This window comes from Cherax quadricarinatus, chromosome 51, assembly GCF_038502225.1.
Source record: "Cherax quadricarinatus isolate ZL_2023a chromosome 51, ASM3850222v1, whole genome shotgun sequence".
In the NCBI taxonomy this organism is placed as follows: Eukaryota; Metazoa; Arthropoda; class Malacostraca; order Decapoda; family Parastacidae; genus Cherax; species Cherax quadricarinatus.
In genome coordinates, this window is record NC_091342.1 from 12,308,342 (window position 1) to 12,326,278 (window position 17,937).

Consider the following 17,937-nt stretch of genomic DNA (forward strand, 5'->3'; position numbering starts at 1 on the left):
TTGAGTCCTGGAAATGGGAAGTACAATGCCTGCACTTTAAAGGAGTGGTTTGGGATATTGGCAGTTTGGAGGGATATGTTGTGTATCTTTATACGTATATGCTTCTAAACTGTTGTATTCTGGGCACCTCTGCAAAAGCAGTGATAATGTGTGAGTGTGGTGAAAGTGTTGAATGATGAAAGTATTTTCTTTTTGGGAATTTTCTTTCTTTTTTGGGTCACCCTGCCTCGGTGGGAGACGACCGACTTGTTGAAAAAAAAATATATATATACATATATATATATTATATATATATATATATATATATATATATATATATATATATATATATATTATATTATATTATATTATATTATCCATGGGGAAGTGGAATGAGAATCTTTCCTCCGTAAGCCATGCGTGTTGTAAAAGTCAACTAAAATGCTGGGAACAATGGACTAGAACAATGGGCTAGTAACCCCTTTTCCTGTAATAATTACTAAAAAGAATAATAAGAAAATTGTCAAAGTGGGAAGTCTGAATGTGCGTGGATGTTGGGCGAATGATAAGAAATAGATGATTGTGGATGTTATGAATGAGAAGCTGGATGTCCTGTCTTTAAGTGAAACAAAGCTGAAGGGGGTGGGTGAGTTTCAGTGGAGAGGAATAAATGGGATTAGGTCAGGGGTTTCTAATAGAGTTAGAGCTAAAGGAGTAGCAATAATGTTGAAGGATAAGCTATGACAGGAAAAGAGGGACTATAAATGTATTAATTCAAGGATTATGTGGAGTAAAATAAAGGTTGGATACGAGAAGTGGGTTATAGTAAGCATATATGCACCTGGGGAAGAGAGAAGTATAGAGGAGAGAGAGAGATTTTGGGAAATGTTGAGTGAATGTGTGGGGAGTTTTGAACCAAGTGTGAGAGTACTTGTGGTTGGGGATTTTAATGCTAAAGTGGGTAAAAATATTGTGGAGGGAGTAGTAGGTAAATTTGGGGTTCCAGGGGTAAATGAAAATGGGGAGCCTTTAATTGAGCTATGTATAGAAAGAGGTTTGGTAATAAGTAATACATATTTTATGTAGATGAATGATTCAGAGAACCGACATATTGTTGAATTAGACACATGTGCAACTCTTGGGTACCTTTATTGAGGAAACGTTTCGCCACACAGTGGCTTCATCAGTCCATACAAAGGAGAAACTTGAAGAACAGGAGGAGAATGAGGTAATCAGTCCCTCAGCCTTGAGTCGATGTGGTCAGTCCATCAATCTTGAATAGAATACGGCATATGAGCGGAGAAGCAGCTTAAAAACCGTAGACAGGAGAGGTGCAGCAGTCGTAGGTGGTGTCACATTTGTCCAGTGTGGAAGTAGGTCGTGCCCAAGGGTTAGGCAAGTGAAGAATTCCCAAGTATTAAGATCCCAAGAAGTTGCAGTGTCTGGCAGGATTGTAGATGAATGGTTCAGAGAACCGACATGTTGTTGAATTAGACACATGTGCAACTCTTGGGTATCTTTATTGGACCATTTACAAAGTCACACTTTGTGACTTTGTAAATGGTCCAAGTCTTACCGAAACGTCGTCGTAAGCTTCTCTCTTTTATGTGCGGGCTATTTGTGTATCGTTCCAGTCACGGTATTGTGCCTTTTTTTTATTTAAAGTATAGTAGTACCAACACTCTTATATGGGTGTGAAGCTTGGGTTTTAAATGCTGCAGCGAGGAGGCGGTTGGAGGCAGTGGAGATGTCCTGTCTAAGGGCAATGTGTGGTGTAAATATTATGCAGAAAATTCGGAGTGTGGAAATTAGGAGAAGGTGTGGAGTTAATAAAAGTATTAGTCAGAGGGCTGAAGAGGGTTTATTGACGTGGTTTGGTCATTTAGAGAGAATGGATCAAAGTAGAATGACATGGAGAGCTTATAAATCTGTAGGGGAAGGAAGGCGGGGTAGGGGTCGTCCTCGAGAAGGTTGGAGGGATGGGGTAAAGGAGGTGTTGTGGGCGAGGGGTTTGGACTTCCAGCAAGCGTGCGTGAGCGTGTTAGGAGTGAATGGAGACAAATGGTATTTGGGACCTGACGAGCTGTTGGAGTGTGAGCAGGGTAATATTTAGTGAAGGGATTCAGGGAAACCGGTTATTTTATATAACCGGAAATGGAAATGGGAAGTATAGTGCCTGCACTCTAAAGGAGGGTAAGTAAGTAAGTAAGTAAGTAAGTAAATTTATTCAGGTATACACAATACAGTTACATAGAATTATCATACATAGCAGCATATGTGTAGAGAATCTAGGATAACCCAAAAAAGTCAGACAGAGTGACTTATTTCCATTGGGGTCCTTTTACCTTATTATTATAATATAAAGGTTATAATATTTTCTTATTATTCTATAATGAAGATAACATCTTATTATCATACTAAAAAGATTATCTACTACACGAGGGTCATTAAGACTATCTACAATACGAGGGTCATTAAGACTATCTACTACCCGAGGGTCATTACGACTATCTACAATACGAGGGTCATTACTAGGGATAAGGTAAAATTTACACGTATTTTAGCTAAAAAATAGAAAATCATTCCCCTCCCTTTCTGTTGCTTCATTCATCAGACACTTTTTGGCAGTCTTCTTGAACTGGTTCAAGCTATGACTGGCCTTGACATTTGTGGGTAGTCTGTTCCATTCCTTTATTGCTGTACAATAAAAGGTGTTTGAAGCCTGGCCACTGACTGTGGGTACTACAAAGTTGTGCTCTCTCCCCCTAGTACTATGATTGCTTTGGTTCCCAACCTTGACAAAATTGACAGCAAGATATTCTGGACACTGTTCGTGAGCAATTTTATAAACATGATTTAGCTTCAGTTGTTTTACTCTGTCTTCAACATTCAGCATATCCTTGCACACGAAAATCACTCACTACGAAAGCAAAAGACTTGGCAGACGATGCACCATCCCCCCAATGAAAAGCAGGGGTGTCACTAGCACGTTAAGAGACCATACAATAAGTGTCAGGGGACCGAGACTGTTCAACTGCCTCCCAGCACACATAAGGGGGATTACCAACAGACCCCTGGCAGTCTTCAAGCTGGCACTGGACAAGCACCTAAAGTCAGTTCCTGATCAGCCGGGCTGTGGCTCGTACGTTGGTTTGCGTGCAGCCAGCAGCAACAGCCTGGTTGATCAGGCGCTGATCCACCAGGAGGCCTGGTCACAGACCGGGCCGCGGGGGCGTTGACCCCCGAAACTCTCTCCAGGTAAACTCCAGGTATCCAACTGCTGTAATTCATCCTGGCCTACATGTTCTCTTGGTCCCAGCCCCAGGATGAATCTTACGATTTTGTTCTGGGTGATTTGCAGTCTATCTTTCAGTTTTTTTGTCAAGGCAGAGTACCAAGAAGAGCAAGCGTAATCCATATGGCATTGTATAAGGGCTAGACATAGGGTCCTGCGAGCCTCAGTAGGTAGACACTGTGCTTGTCTATACAGGAACTTCAGCCTGGCATTCGCTTTCTTTACTACACTGTTCCCTATCAATTCTCCTGACATGCATGGGTCAAAGGGGATTCCCAGATATTTAACTGATGAAACCAAAGTGATGGACTCCCCATTACACTGAACATTAAAATTATTTACCCTTCTCAGTTTATGTTTCGTTCCAAAGAGAATGGCTTCAGTTTTCCCTAGGTGTAATGATAGTTTGTTGTCTACTAACCATTTGCTGCAGGACTCCAGTTCCAGTGTTAAAACATTAGCAATATCTTGTGGGTCTTTACCTGTCACTAACAGCACTGTCATCTGCATACAGTAGGAGTTTGCACTTGACACTGATAGGCATATCATTGACATAACATAAGAATAGTAAGGGACCCAGAATACTACCTTGGGGAACTCCACATGTTATCGGCAGGGGTTCTGATTCCGTTTTGTTGATTTTGACTATTTGTCTCCTATTGCTAAGGTAGGACTTAAACCAGTCTACAGAACCTATACCTATAGCTTGAAGTTTCTTACATAATATATTGTGGTTGACAGTATCGAAGGCCTTTTGTAGGTCTAAGGTTACCATACCTACGAGGTTCCCTTTTGACATTTCAGTTCTCAGGTAATCCATCAGATTAATAAGGGAGGTATCGGTTGAGTAGGATCTTCTAAAGCCCGATTGATAACTATGGAGAATGCTGTTGTCATTAAGGTACTTAACTACTTGAGAATACACCGCCCTCTCCAGAATTTTAGATATTATACTGAGTATACTAACAGGTCTATAGTTGCTTACATCAGACCTATTATTTTTCTTGAAGATAGGAGTAACTCTGGCCTCCTTGAACCCCTCCGGTACGGTATTAGTGGTGATTGATAGATTTATTATGTGAGCAATAGGGATTGACAGTTCAAAAGCACCATCTTTTAGGAACTTAGACGGGATGTTATCAGGGCCTGTGCTCTTAGTTGGGTTTAACCTGCTTAGTTCTTTTTGAATGAAGTCATGAGATACACTTACTAGTTGACAACTGTTTGGGGTTACCCCTTTATTGGTATAGTATGTTTGAAACTTATCAGAGTCTGTGTTAAAGGTATTTGATGCAGCTGGTAGTTTACTTACTAGTGTTGATGCAACAGATGTGTAGTAGGAATTAAAGCAATTTGCCACCTTAGATGTTTCGTGGCATACCTCATTATCGATAGTGAGTACTATGTTAGACCTATCTACTGGCTTATGGCTATACCCCAACTGTTTTAGTTGTTGCCAGAGCTTTCTGGGGTTATGCTTATATTCTTCAATTTTTGAGCAATAGTGCTTTGCCTTTGCTCCTTTTATAAGCCTCTGTACTCTGTTCCTCACCCTTTGGAATTCATTTAGTGCTGCAATATCCTGTCTGTTTGCTTTAAATCTTTTTAGCAGCTGGTCTCTGAATTTCATATTATCTAATATCTCAGTAGTCATCCAGGGTTCAGTTCTTCGTTTAATCCTAACCTCTTTAACTGGTGCAATATTATTAAGAATGGTAGTGAACATTGTTTTGAATTTTTCCCAGGCATCGTTTACGTCCGTGCAACTTGTTATCTCTGTCCAGTCACAATTGTGTAGCCTATTTACCAGTGTTTCTTTACTGTAGTTTCTAGTTGACCTCATTTTTATTGTCCTGTGTAGGCCTATCCTATCCCTAGTGATTTTCCTGGTGCAGTAAATGATGAAATGATCACTAAGACCTGTGGTAATGACGCCTGACTGACTAATGTTCTCAGCGCGGTTGCAAAGTATGTGGTCAATTAGGGTGGCTGAGAACTGTGTGATCCGGGTTGGTTTATTAATTAGTTGGGTGTAGCTATTTAATCCTAGAATTTGCTTATACCTTTTGCATAGTCCGTTATTTTGTTGCTGAAAACAGATATTGAAGTCGCCCAGTATTATTGTTTCGCAATTGCTTTCAACTCCGGACAAGACTCTGGAAAAGTCTTCTAAGAACTGGTCCTGGGTAGGAGGGCGGTAACTAGTTCCTACTAAGATGGGTTTGGTCTTGGGAAGCAGCACTTCAAACCATAGAATCTCCAGTTTATTGTTATTTAAATCAGGTCTTGGGTTGTAAGCTAAGTCATTTCTAATGTAGGCACATACTCCACCGCCCTTTCTGTTCCTATCTAAGCGTTTTATATTGTAACCTTCTATTTTGACCTCGTCGTCAGTCACCGTATCATCCAACCAAGATTCAGAGATGGTTATAACTGCCGCCCTAATTTTGTTAGCTAGAATCCTAATCTCTGCCAATTTAGGAAGAAGTGATCTTGCATTGACATGAATAAAGTGAAGGCCTGTTTTCATAAAACAATCATAATCATCAATATATGGCAATGGGTCATTTGTATTAAAATTAGGTAAATCAATGTCATCACTGCTAAAGGGTAACTGTGCCAAAGTGCATTTGTTACACACAAAATGAATTCTGGCACCGTTGCTATAATTGTACATACATCCATCATGCACCCACCCCTTACACATTTTACATAAGGTGCCTTTTCTGTTTTTCATGCGTACTTTAGTACAGTGTATGCATCTGTTTGGTAGTGTTTGAGATAATAATGGCTGTATTGTCTCACATTGACCTATGTATGCATTACATATGGAGTTAAGGTTATCATCCCTAGCTACTAGACCGTCATTATTGCCGTCATTTATCTGTCTGTTTTGCCTCTGCACAATAGTTTGAGGTCCTGGATTAATTTGGATATCACCACTTAAGAGCGCTACAATAAGATTGATTTTAGATTTTGCCACCGAAGTGGCTAGTTTATTGTGCACCCCATATCCATCCTGTGGACTGTAGCGCGAGAGCATATGGATACACAAAAGGCCTAGGAACTAGGCCCCAAAGGGTTAACAGGAATACATATGGATTTATATCTACATATCTATAGTTCACTTATCTGTTACAAGCAAATTTAGGAAATTTGCTTAGTATATCTGGTATCTTATTTTCATTAATAAGATATATTGACATGTCACATAGGTTATTATACTGTCTGTCTCTGTATTCCTCAATAAGTGGACAATTAAGCACATAGTGTTCAAGAGAGTGACCATATGCCTGATCACATAATTTACATTTAGTTTGATCATCATCTGTGTGTCTCCCAAACTGCCAGAAGTACTTGTAACCAAGCCTAAGCCTGGCCACTACAACATCAGTCAGTCTGTTCACATTGCAAGTTGCTCCATAAACATACTTATCTACGTTCATGTTATCATAGTGGGTTATAGATCTACTCAGGCTTCTAACTGCATTCCTATAACAATCATTTTCATTATTTACTTCTCTCCTAATATTATTCCTAATGCTAGACACAGTTATACCAAAGTTATATTCTACATTCTCCTTCTCGATACTCTTCTTGGCTAACATATCAACTTTATCATGAAGGAGTAATCCAATGTGTGATGGGATCCATAGCAATTGTACATTAATTCCTTTGTCCCTAATTTTTGAGTATCTATACCTGGCTTCCCCAATGAGCATGTTGTTGGAGTCATTATATGAGTCAAGAGCCTTCAGTGATGACATAGAATCAGTAATGATGATAGAGTCAAGCTCAGTGTCATAGGTTAGCTTTAGCGCCATTAGGATTGCAAACAATTCAGTTTGCAGTGTAGACGCCCAGTTGTTAATTCTTATGCCTAACTCAACAAATTTATTATCGTTCTTAATAATAAGAGCTGTGTGCCATTGTTTTTGTTTGGGTATGCGGTGTTGCCATACCTTGCGGCGATAGTGAGGTTTACTTTTCTGGTAGGATGGCAACTGTTGGGCTTTTACTGTCCAGGGCGCTGTTACTCCATTCACCTTTTCCAACCCCCATGACTGATTTCTTTCTTCATGGAATTGAAGAAGAAATATAAATATAATTATGGCAGCCTGTACCCCTCTAATGCCTGCCATTTTCACTCTTCGCTCTTTTACTCATATACAATATTTATTTCTCTTTTCCAGTCCCTAGTACACTTAGTATCTGCTTTAATTACACTGAATTACTAGTAAAATTTCCTCTTCAAAACCCTCTTCACTGCTCACTTTTCCCTTAACTTCACAAAACCCTTACAGTTAACCTCTTCAAAACCCTCTTCACTGCTCACTTTTCCCTTAACTTCACAACACCCTTACATTTAACCCCTTATTCACCCTCCCCTGGGATATTTGCAGTTTGGAGGGATATATTGTGTATTTTTATACGTATATACTTCTAAACTGTTGTATTCTGGGCACCTCTGCAAAAACAGTGATTATGTGTGAGTGAGGTGAAAGTGTTGAATGATGAAAGTATTTTCTTTTTGGGGATTTTCTTTCTTTTTGGGTCATCCTGCCTCGGTGGGAGACGGCCGACTTGCTGAATATATATATATATATATATATATATATATATATATATATATATATATATATATATATATATATATATATATATATATATATATATATATATATATATATATAAGGAAATATCGCAAACCAAGCGATACAAGATGCAAAACAACCACGGGGGGAGTAGAATGATAGCTCTAGGCCTTTCGTGTTGCAACACGAAAGACCTAGAGCTATCATTCTACTCCCCCCGTGGTTGTTTTGCATATATATATATATATATATATATATATATATATATATATATATATATATATATATATATATATATATATATATATATATATATATATATAAACAATGTATGCGTATTGGGTATTAGCATTGAATACTAGAAATATATCATATCCTGGATTTTGAAGACTAAAATCATATTTATAGAACATGACGAACATTGAGTTATGAGGGAGTAATGGGAGCGTAGATATTAGTCATTACTACAGCTACTTCATATTTCCTGCCATGTGATATGATAAGCTTTGTGTACAAAAAAAAATGTCCACTAAAATTTATAGTCATAAACTTACTTACATATGCCAAGGACTTGTTTATGATAATATATACATACATTATATACATGAAATAAGTCTCTACGGTAGTTCATTTATAACGAACATACAGTTAAGATCTCATGTGAAACAGCGAAAGATAACAGATAACGTATCATATTTTATGACTTTTTTGTGTAATGTTTACAAGCTGCATGCACAGGAAAACGTCAGCAAAGAAACTGTTAATTAATACTAAAAAAAATTTAAAGTCTCTATTTTTGTTTTCGTTTACTTTATTTTTTTTCCATTGTGGGACCCTAAATCCTAGAAGGGATGTCAAAGCTGTAAGCCGGGGTGTCAAAAGTTTTAAATATGGGTTTCAAAAGCTGGAAGCAATAACTTCAAAAACTGGAAGCAGGGGAATCAATAGCCTTAAACGTGGGTATAAAAATCTGGAGGCAGAGATCTCAAAAGCTGTAAGCAGGGAAGTACAAAGCTTTAAATATGGGTGTCAAAAGCTGGAAGCAGGGGCCTCAAAATCTGGAAGTAAGAGTGTCATAAGCTGGAAGCAGGAACCTCAAAAGCTGGAAGCAGGGACCACGAAAGCTGGGAGGAGGAACCTCCAAAGCTGGAAGCAGGAGCCTTCAAAACTTGAAGTAAGGACCTCAAAAGCTGGAAACAACGATCTCTAAAGCCGGAAGCAGGAATTTCTAAAGATGGAAGCAGGAACGTCAGTGCTGGAAGCAGGAACCTCAAAAGCTGGAACCAGAGACCTCAAAAGCTAGATATATGGAAGGACGACTGTCAAAAGTTGAAATCAGGAACGTTTAAAGCTGGAAAAAGTAACCTAAAAAAATCGGAAGCAATGGCCTCAAAAACTGGAAGTGCCCCAGGTGCCTATGGACCTTCAAGAGGGCCGAGACATTGCATTACATAGAGTACATATAATGTTGTAACAAGTGTCCCTGTTTATCTGATATATCTTGCACCTGGAGTACTAAGACTTAGAGAAACTCATAGCTGAATCATGTTTACGTAACACATGTAGCGATATTCAGAGGAAATTCTGGGAATTACACTTTCGTAACGTCTGGTGGCCGCCCGTATACAACTTCGTCACCTCTGACAGGGATGTCATCCTACCTATTGCTGCCACGCACTTGCAGGCCTCTGGGGAAGATGGAACTTCTTTTGTATCAGGCTCTTATTAGTTCATGTAAGATGATATTTTTTGCGGCGGAGACAATGTTTTGTAGGATGTTTACCTTCGAAATAGTTATATAATAGTACCACATATAAATAATGAACAGCAATTAATAAGGTGTATTAGACAAATATATATCTTTTTTGATTCACGCTTATTTAACGAATGTGAGTGCTTGATGGAGACAGCACCTGTATAATATATTCCCGGTTTTTATATGGTGTAAGTGGTGTTTTATCTATAGATTAGGTAGAAGAGGGAGAGAGCAAGTGACAAAAATATTAGCTACCCCTAAAGAATATATTTCTTATAATTTTCTATGAGAGTCTCCTTATATTTATTAATATTATCCATATATTACTGAAAATTGCCAGATTGCATTTTAAAATTTGTTGCAATTATAATTTTTTTTCGTTGTTTAGATATAAGATGAAGTGATGAAAGTGGGAGAAGAGAATACAAGGAGAGTTAGCGGGCGTTTCTGGCATGTGATTGTGTTGGCGGAGGCGCAGTCTTCGCGCAGCATTGTATTGAATTTTCGAACTGGTGTGAGTGTGGGGCCGTCTGCCATATTCTGTAGTGAGTGAATGTTGTGAGCTCGGGCATAGTGTACACCTAACCTGCCACAATGTCGGGCAACGTGGGGATGGAACAGCTCATCCCCATTGTGAACAAACTACAAGATGCCTTCACACAGTTGGGAGTGCATATGCAGCTGGATTTACCTCAAATTGCTGTAGTTGGTGGACAATCAGCTGGCAAGTCCTCTGTGCTGGAGAATTTTGTGGGACGGTGAGTATTTGACTACATTTAGTCTAAGAAACCTCTAGCAGTGATATATTTTGAGTGGGGGGGCCTGTCCCTCACAGTATTATAGTTTGAAGATAAAAAGGTAGGTGTAGGAGTGTTATCATGGTAATGACGGAGGGAGGGTAGGGGGCGGATCCTGCCTCTAACACTACATTTCTTCCTTCACATGAACTCTGTCAAGCTCAGGCTCCTGAGCCCCTCACTTTTTGCCTCTGCAGCTAACATATATATCACATATAAGGTTGAGAGGCTTCACAATGTGATGGCGCTCTAACACTCCCCAACCTTAGGAAATCAATATTTTCCTGTGGAAAAATGACAATTTGAAATGGTCAGTAATGCTATTATTTTTCAGCATTAGCAAACACAAATGTGATTTATTTAACCAGGGTGAGATTAGATTCTACTTTATATGGATTTTTCCTCACTTGACAAAATTTGACAACTAGAATTTACTTTTTTTTGAGGTATATAATGAAGTTTAAAACTATGATAGAGATTACCTCCCCATTGTATTAATAAACAAGTTTTTTTTTCTGAAAATACCTTATGATAAGATTGGATATAAGATTTACAATTTGGATAGTTTAATATCTATTATGCACCCAATACCCACCCTGTGGGTGGTAGTCAAAAGATTACAGTGGGACATAATTGATCCAGGGACTAAGCTTCAGAGTTTTGATAACTAAAAAGATAGCATTAATGAGCTATGTACTTGTTTACATCGATCCCCGGTATGGCTGGAAAACATTAGGATGTATTTCTATAAGGCACCTGCTGTCCTTCTTCACCCATCAGTAAAATTGGTACCTGGGTGTTAGTCGATTGGTGTGGGTCACATTCTGGAACAAAATTGACCTAATTTGCCCAAAATGCTCTGCATAACAAGCAACTTTATGTAGTGAGTGAGTTTATTCAGGTATACACAAATATAGTTACATGTATTATCATGCATAACAGCATATGTGTAGAGAACCTAGGATAACCCAAAAACGTCAGTGACTTGTTTCCATTGGAGGTCACTGATGTCAGCTAGGCCTGTCTACCTTGTACATGTACTTCTAGAAATAAAATTTTGGAAGTTATTTTTGCAGACATTAATTAAAACAAAATTATTAGTGTTTCTTGTATGTGGTTTTTGTATTATTGATATTACCATATATTTTAGCAAGGTATGCTTGAATTTGAAAAAGTGTGTGGTTCTGAGCTGTTTACAATAGGCAATGTCAAGGTATTTTCCCCTGAATGATTGATATGCCACTCTAGATAAATTATTTTGACATTTCTTGAATATTTGTAAGAGAGTTGTTTCTGAATTCATTAATTTTATCACATCACAGTGATGCAAGGTGTTAAAATAATCCTCCCAAAGACACCTGTAATTCAGCTGGAGCTGAGTGGTAGTGACATCCGAGTCTCTGATTATTTCGTTAGATGCATCTCTGATTATTTTGTTGGATGCACCATAGACATGTCTCTTCCTGCATGATAGAATGATAGGTGACCTGACTGGTGTCAAGTCTCCCTCAGTCTCAAGTCACTGAAGTTCAGTTCAAGTTCTTTTCATATGATTGTTTTCAAACTGCCAACTGACAGCCCAAGATTGTAATCTACTCCCTCCTTTGCCAGTATATAATTTATCATGCATGTGAGGACCAATGTGAGATGGAGTCCATAGAAGGTGCACCAACCTGTGACTGACTTCTGACACAAGCATACCATAGTTGATACTCGAGGAGTTAAGAGCATTCATAGATGAAGACCCACCTACAATTAAGGTGTCAACTTTGGATACATGGATGTTATACTCCACGCCCTCAAATGCATGGAGTTCAGTTAGGGATGCACGCTTCAGTTTCTGTATGAGAGCCATCACTGTGTGACAACAGTTTGGATATATAGGGTGAAATATATCCATAATATCATAAGGAACACAGCAGTAGACCTATTGGTCCATGCTAGGAAGAGATAATTCACACCCAGCTACACTCTTCCCATATACACAAATAACCCGCACATAGGAGGGAGAAGCTTACAATGACGTTTCGGTCTGACTTGGACCATTTACAAAGTCACACTAACAAAAAGGAGAAAAGGAGGGAGTATATATAGGCTAGCAGACAGGGATGGGACAAGAGAGGTAGTAGGAAAGAAAGAAGAGTGGTAGTAGTAGTAGTAGTAGTAGTAGCAGTGGAATCAGTCAGACTAAGAAAGAGGAGCACTGCAAGGGAGCTAGGGGGCCTACAAAGGGTAGGAACAAGAACACAGATGGGAGGGGGAAATAATGGACCAAATACCCAAGGCAGAAGAAAGAAAACGCAAAGGAGAAAGAAGAAAGGGGAAAAGGGAGAAGGGTGAAAAAAGAATCGGGCTAAGTCATAGGTGTTCTGAAGTTTGGAGCATTTTACAATGTAATGAGAAAGGAAGCCATCTACTGAGACAAAATCAGGACTAAGATTCATACAAAGAAAGTTGTGTATAAGGGAGGATTCAACCTGATGGTAACTGTTAATTGGAGACATCCTTTCTTGTCCATATGTTTGATTTTTTACATATTAAAAAAATAAAATTCCTTCCTAAAGGTTTGAAAGCTAGTTCTTGATTTTACTTTTTTGTATATATTTCAAGCAAGAGTTATTATTGTTGTAAGGTGTATTCAAATATCATTCTGTGATATGTTTCTTTTCTGTAAGTGATTTTTTTCATATATTAGAAAGTGAAACAAATATCTTCTTTTGATAAAATTTAGTATGATTCCACATCCTTTATCCTTGAACAAAGTTTAAATTGTAGGGGGTGCGAGGTTAGAGCAAAAATTTCATAGGGGTGCGGGAGTAAGAAAAGGTTGGGAACCACTGTTCTAATAAGATGCATAATATACAGTGGAAGCATTAGCAATACGTATAGTACAGTATTCATTGTAGAAGGTAGAATTGCATACAGGTCAGCCATCACTAATCCAGCACTAATTATGGCTAGTGTAGTTGCAAATTTCTTGGGTTGCCACACCAACCTGCTGCTACTGTTTGATGGCGTTGCTTGCAAACATAGGCAACCATTCCAATTTTATTGTTATAGCATACTCACTTTTAGCTCCAGCCATCGTTCCAATGAATAAAGGAAATTATTTTTGTTTTGTAAAGTGCAAACATCATACATTGTCCATAAAAGATAAGGTCGAACCGAAGAAACTTGACAACGGTGTGTCTGTGAGAAGCTTGTGTGAATTATACAGAATTGGCTCTTTCACAGTACAGTGGACCCTCAAACAATCGGCTTTAATCTGTTCCAGAGAACTAGCCTTTAGTCGAATAAGCCGTTAGTCGAATTAATTTTCCCCATAAGAAATAATAGAAGTCCAATTAATCCGTTCCAGACAGCCAAAAGTATTAAAAAAATAATTTTTTCTACATGAAATATACGTTTCCTTACACAGAAAACAGTGAGACATGCCCAATACATACATAAATAAATACTAAAATGACACTTACCTTTATTAAAGAGTATTGTTGAGTGATGAGACACTATTTTTCTTGAACACACTGGGATTTTCAGTTATACATGAGTAAAGGCTTCACTTTGCAGTCCCCACTAGCATTACAACAAAACATGAAAGTTAGCCTGTCTTTCATAGGCTTGTGTCCTGGGAGTGCCTTATCCTCCTGAGTAATGTAGGTCCTGTTTGGCATTTTCTTCCAGAACAGGCCTGTTTCGTCACAGTTAAACACTTGTATGGGTTGGAATTTTTCAGCTTTGCCATGCCTTATCACACTGTGTATGCCACTACGATTCTTAAATCTCTCAAACCAACCTTTGCTGGCCTTAAATTCACCAATATGAGCACTAGTTCCAGGCATTTTTTCCTGTTCACCTGGGTGTTAGTCGACTGGTGTGGGTCGCATCCTGGGGGGACAAGATTAACCCTTTGACTGTCGCGGCCGTATATATACGTCTTACGAGGTACCGTGTTTGACGTATATATACATGTACTCTTAAATTCTAGCGGCTTCAAATCAAGCAGGAGAAAGCTGGTAGGCCCACATGTGAGAGAATGGGTCTGTGTGGTCAGTGTGCACCATATAAAAAAAATCCTGGAGCACGCAGTGCATAATGAGAAAAGAATCTGACCGTTTTTTTTTTTTAATTAAAATTCCGACTTTGTGGTCTATTTTCGTATAGTATTTATGGTTGTATTCTCGTTTTCTTGGTCTCATTTGATAGAATGGAAAACATATTATAGAAATAGAGGTGATTTTGATTGATTTTACTATAAAAAGAACCTAGAAATGGAGCTCAAAGTAGGGGAAATGTTTGATTTTTGCCAATGTTCAAAAGTAATCAAATGATGCCATTGTCCAATAAATGTCCAACTAGCCATTCTAATATGCAGTCATGAATGGGTTGATGTTATTTATACAATTATTACAGTATTGCAGTAGTCTGCATAATAGTAAGTCTTCTATTTTTTGTTTGAATAAAAATTCAAAATAGAAAGCAAGAGTAATATCAGAGGGGCCTGGAGACATGACTGATGAACAAAGAAAATGTTACTTTAGAGCCAGAAATGTCTGCATTGTTCATTCTGGACCTTATTTTGAAATTGTCATATTTTTTAGTTTTCGTGAAATTGGCCAAATTGCAAATTTCTGACCACATTATTAGGTAGTTGAAATCTGTAAATGGGCAGTTTCTTGTACGCAATAGATAGAAAAAATGAAGTTCTAAAGAAATAGCTATGAGTTTGGGTGACTGGAACAAGGGAATTAGCCGAAAATAGGGCTCAAAGTGGGCGAAATCGCCGATTTGTAAACAGCGCTGAGGTCGCTAACTTCGCGAGAGCATAATTCTGTCAGTTTTCCATCAAATTTCGTTTTTTTGGTGTCATTACAATCGGGAAAGGATTCTCTATCATTTCATAAGATTTTTTTTTTTTTTTTTTTTTAAATTTTTTTAAATTTTGCGACACCAGGAGACACCTCAGGATTGGGGGTTGCGACAGTCAAGGGGTTAAGGACCCCAATGGAAATACGTTAGACAGTCCTCGATTATGCACTGACTTTCTTGGGTTATCCTGGGTGGCTAACCCTCTGGGGTTAATTGTTTCTCGGATAATTGTTTCTCGTTAAGCCACACCAACAACAGTCTCTCCACATCTTCAAGTAGTATTTGCGATCTCTGTTTTGTAAGCATATTTCCACCATTCACAACAACAGCTTCTTTGATTGCCTTTTCCTTGGTCAAGACAGTAGTGATGGTTGAATGGGGTTTGTTATACAACCTGGCCAACTAGGAGACACGCACACCACTTTCGTATTTTGCGATGATCTCTTTGTTCAATTCAATAGTATTTTTTACTCTCTTTACCACAGGGCTGGCACTAGAAGCTTTCTTTGGGCCCCATGGTGGCTTATTTAGCAGTTACAAGCACTAAAAACAATGGAATAACTAAATGTATTGCATGTACGTGTGGAATCGTCCGCACTGGCTTGTAAACAATGGCCCTGGCGGCTCAGGCCACGCGGACATGTTCTGGACGAATGTCCTTAACCAAGTTTTTTATCGTTAGCCGAGCCAATATTTTGACGCAAAAACGTATCGGTATCCGATTTTATCGATATCCGATGGCATCGGTAACTGAGGGTCCACCATATAGTATGAGGTTGAGGGTATTTTCAAAGGGTATTATACTTGCTCAAGGCATAATTATTGGTTTTAATAGTTTACGTATTTGTGTCTATTTTTCCAAGTTCTCTTTTGCTACTATCCAATATTTTCTATATTCTGTCATTAGGTACACTATCGTAAATTGAAATTACAAAGCTATTTGGTGCCACACATGAGATTTTACAGGCACTGATTGATCTTTTGAACTGCAAAATTCTGGTTTTAGATTTTCACTGTCACCTCTGAAACTTCATTAGTAAGGTGTTATGCAACTCGCTATAAATGAGCAAGCTTTGATGCATTCACATGCACATAAATTTTGTAGTCTGTTCATTTGATGTATTCTGATAAGATTGTGCTCACTTGTATACACTGATGTCTTGAGTTTTTAACCTAATTTAAATTACACGTATATAATACATGATATAAAAATAAGTGTCCTAATGCAAACTACACAATTCATTTGCAGTGGTGGGCACAGTTCTGCTAATTAGCAGAACTGACTTTTTATTTAGTGGATTAGCATTTCCTCTAACTTCAGAAACCGTTAGCGGACCAATTAGCTTCCGCTAAATAAAGTTCCGCTGACTTCGTCTGCTATAAAAAAAAAATTCATACGTTGTTGTTAGTCAGATAGCAGTGACTTCAGCGGCGCATGTGTTTGTTTCTGTCTGGTGTCGGTGTTTCTCCAACAGTCAGGCACGCTATTGGCTGACTACGTGTAAATGTGACTTGTCAGTGCTGCAGCAGCAGCAGCAGCAGCAGCAGCAGCAGCAGCAGCAGCAGCATCTGAACAGCATTGTTATAGTCTTATTGTCAGCGATCACCGGGTGCATTGTCACTTATCGTTATGAGCAGGGGAGACGTTTCTGTTCCGCCTTAGGGTGTTGTTGAGGAGTCTGCAGAGGCTGTGGTTGAAACATTAAGTGCAACACTGCCATCCCATCTAGTGCTGCAGTTGAGTGCCTATTCTCTATAGGCAAAGATACCTTGAGGGCCAAGAGAGCCACCCTGTCAGATGGAAACTTTGAGATGATCCAGCCAGAGCAGTAATCAACCAAACCATCATCTGATCTTGGCATGATACCCATGCTATGCATTTTGTACAGTAAATAAAGTGTGTGTTGGATTTAAACTGATGTTTGATTTCATTTGTTCGTTTAACTATTTGTGTGCACCTGTATGGTTGTATCACTGGTGCAGTGATAAGTTGGCCTCAAGGTTTCAACTTTGAGCAGGATTTTCAAATACACTGTACTTATTTGTAGTTTATTGGGTTCAGGATCTCAATTGAGTTGAATGCAAACATGAACAAAAACAGAATAAAATGAACGAATACAATGAATAACTGGAACTAATGAAGAAAAGAGTCAAATAAGCTAGCTCAATCTGTTCAGGTGCCATGGGGCTTCAGTTCAGCAACAAGTGTGTCCTTGTCGGTCGCTCGCGTTACATCGCAAAATTAAGCAATCGCTATTTTTGCACTAGCAGCACTTGATCATCATATGACCTTGGCATTCTATATCTTATTAGGAAGCTCTCCAGGTCTGTTCCAAAAGTCTTAAAAGCAAAAGACCCAAAAACTAAATCTAATTTGAATTCGTGTGAAAAAGTTAGCAGTTAGCGTTAGCTTCCACTAATTTTTTCGGCCATTTAGCGATTTAGCGTTAGCTTCGCTAATTTTTTAGTTAGCGGATTAGCGGTTAGCGAAGTTAACTTTTTGGTTAGTTGTGCCCACAACTGTTCATTTGATGTACAAAGGTAAAAAGACTGCACAGCAATAACAGTTATTGTATAGTAATAACAAATATAATTAGTTTTAACTAGGGATGTGCCAAAGTATCTGTATCAGTGGTATCAGCTAAGTTT

The 17,937-nt window shown here is 38.5% G+C and overlaps 1 protein-coding gene across 13 annotated transcripts in view; it reads left to right on the plus strand.

The window, feature by feature from the left end:
* The first annotated feature begins 10,069 nt into the window (after positions 1 to 10,069).
* shi (dynamin-1 shibire) overlaps positions 10,070 to 17,937 on the plus strand; it is a 411,365-nt gene continuing 403,497 nt past the window's right edge. For 4 of the 13 annotated variants that reach the window (XM_053784879.2, XM_053784882.2, XM_053784881.2 and 1 more), the window contains exon 1: positions 10,074 to 10,383. In XM_053784879.2, coding sequence (XP_053640854.1) covers positions 10,220 to 10,383 — 164 coding nt within the window. In that variant the 5' untranslated portion in view covers positions 10,074 to 10,219. Of the gene's footprint in view, positions 10,384 to 17,937 lie in introns of all 13 variants that reach the window. The other 9 variants (XM_053784872.2, XM_053784876.2, XM_053784878.2 and 6 more) reach the window with 6 other exon arrangements.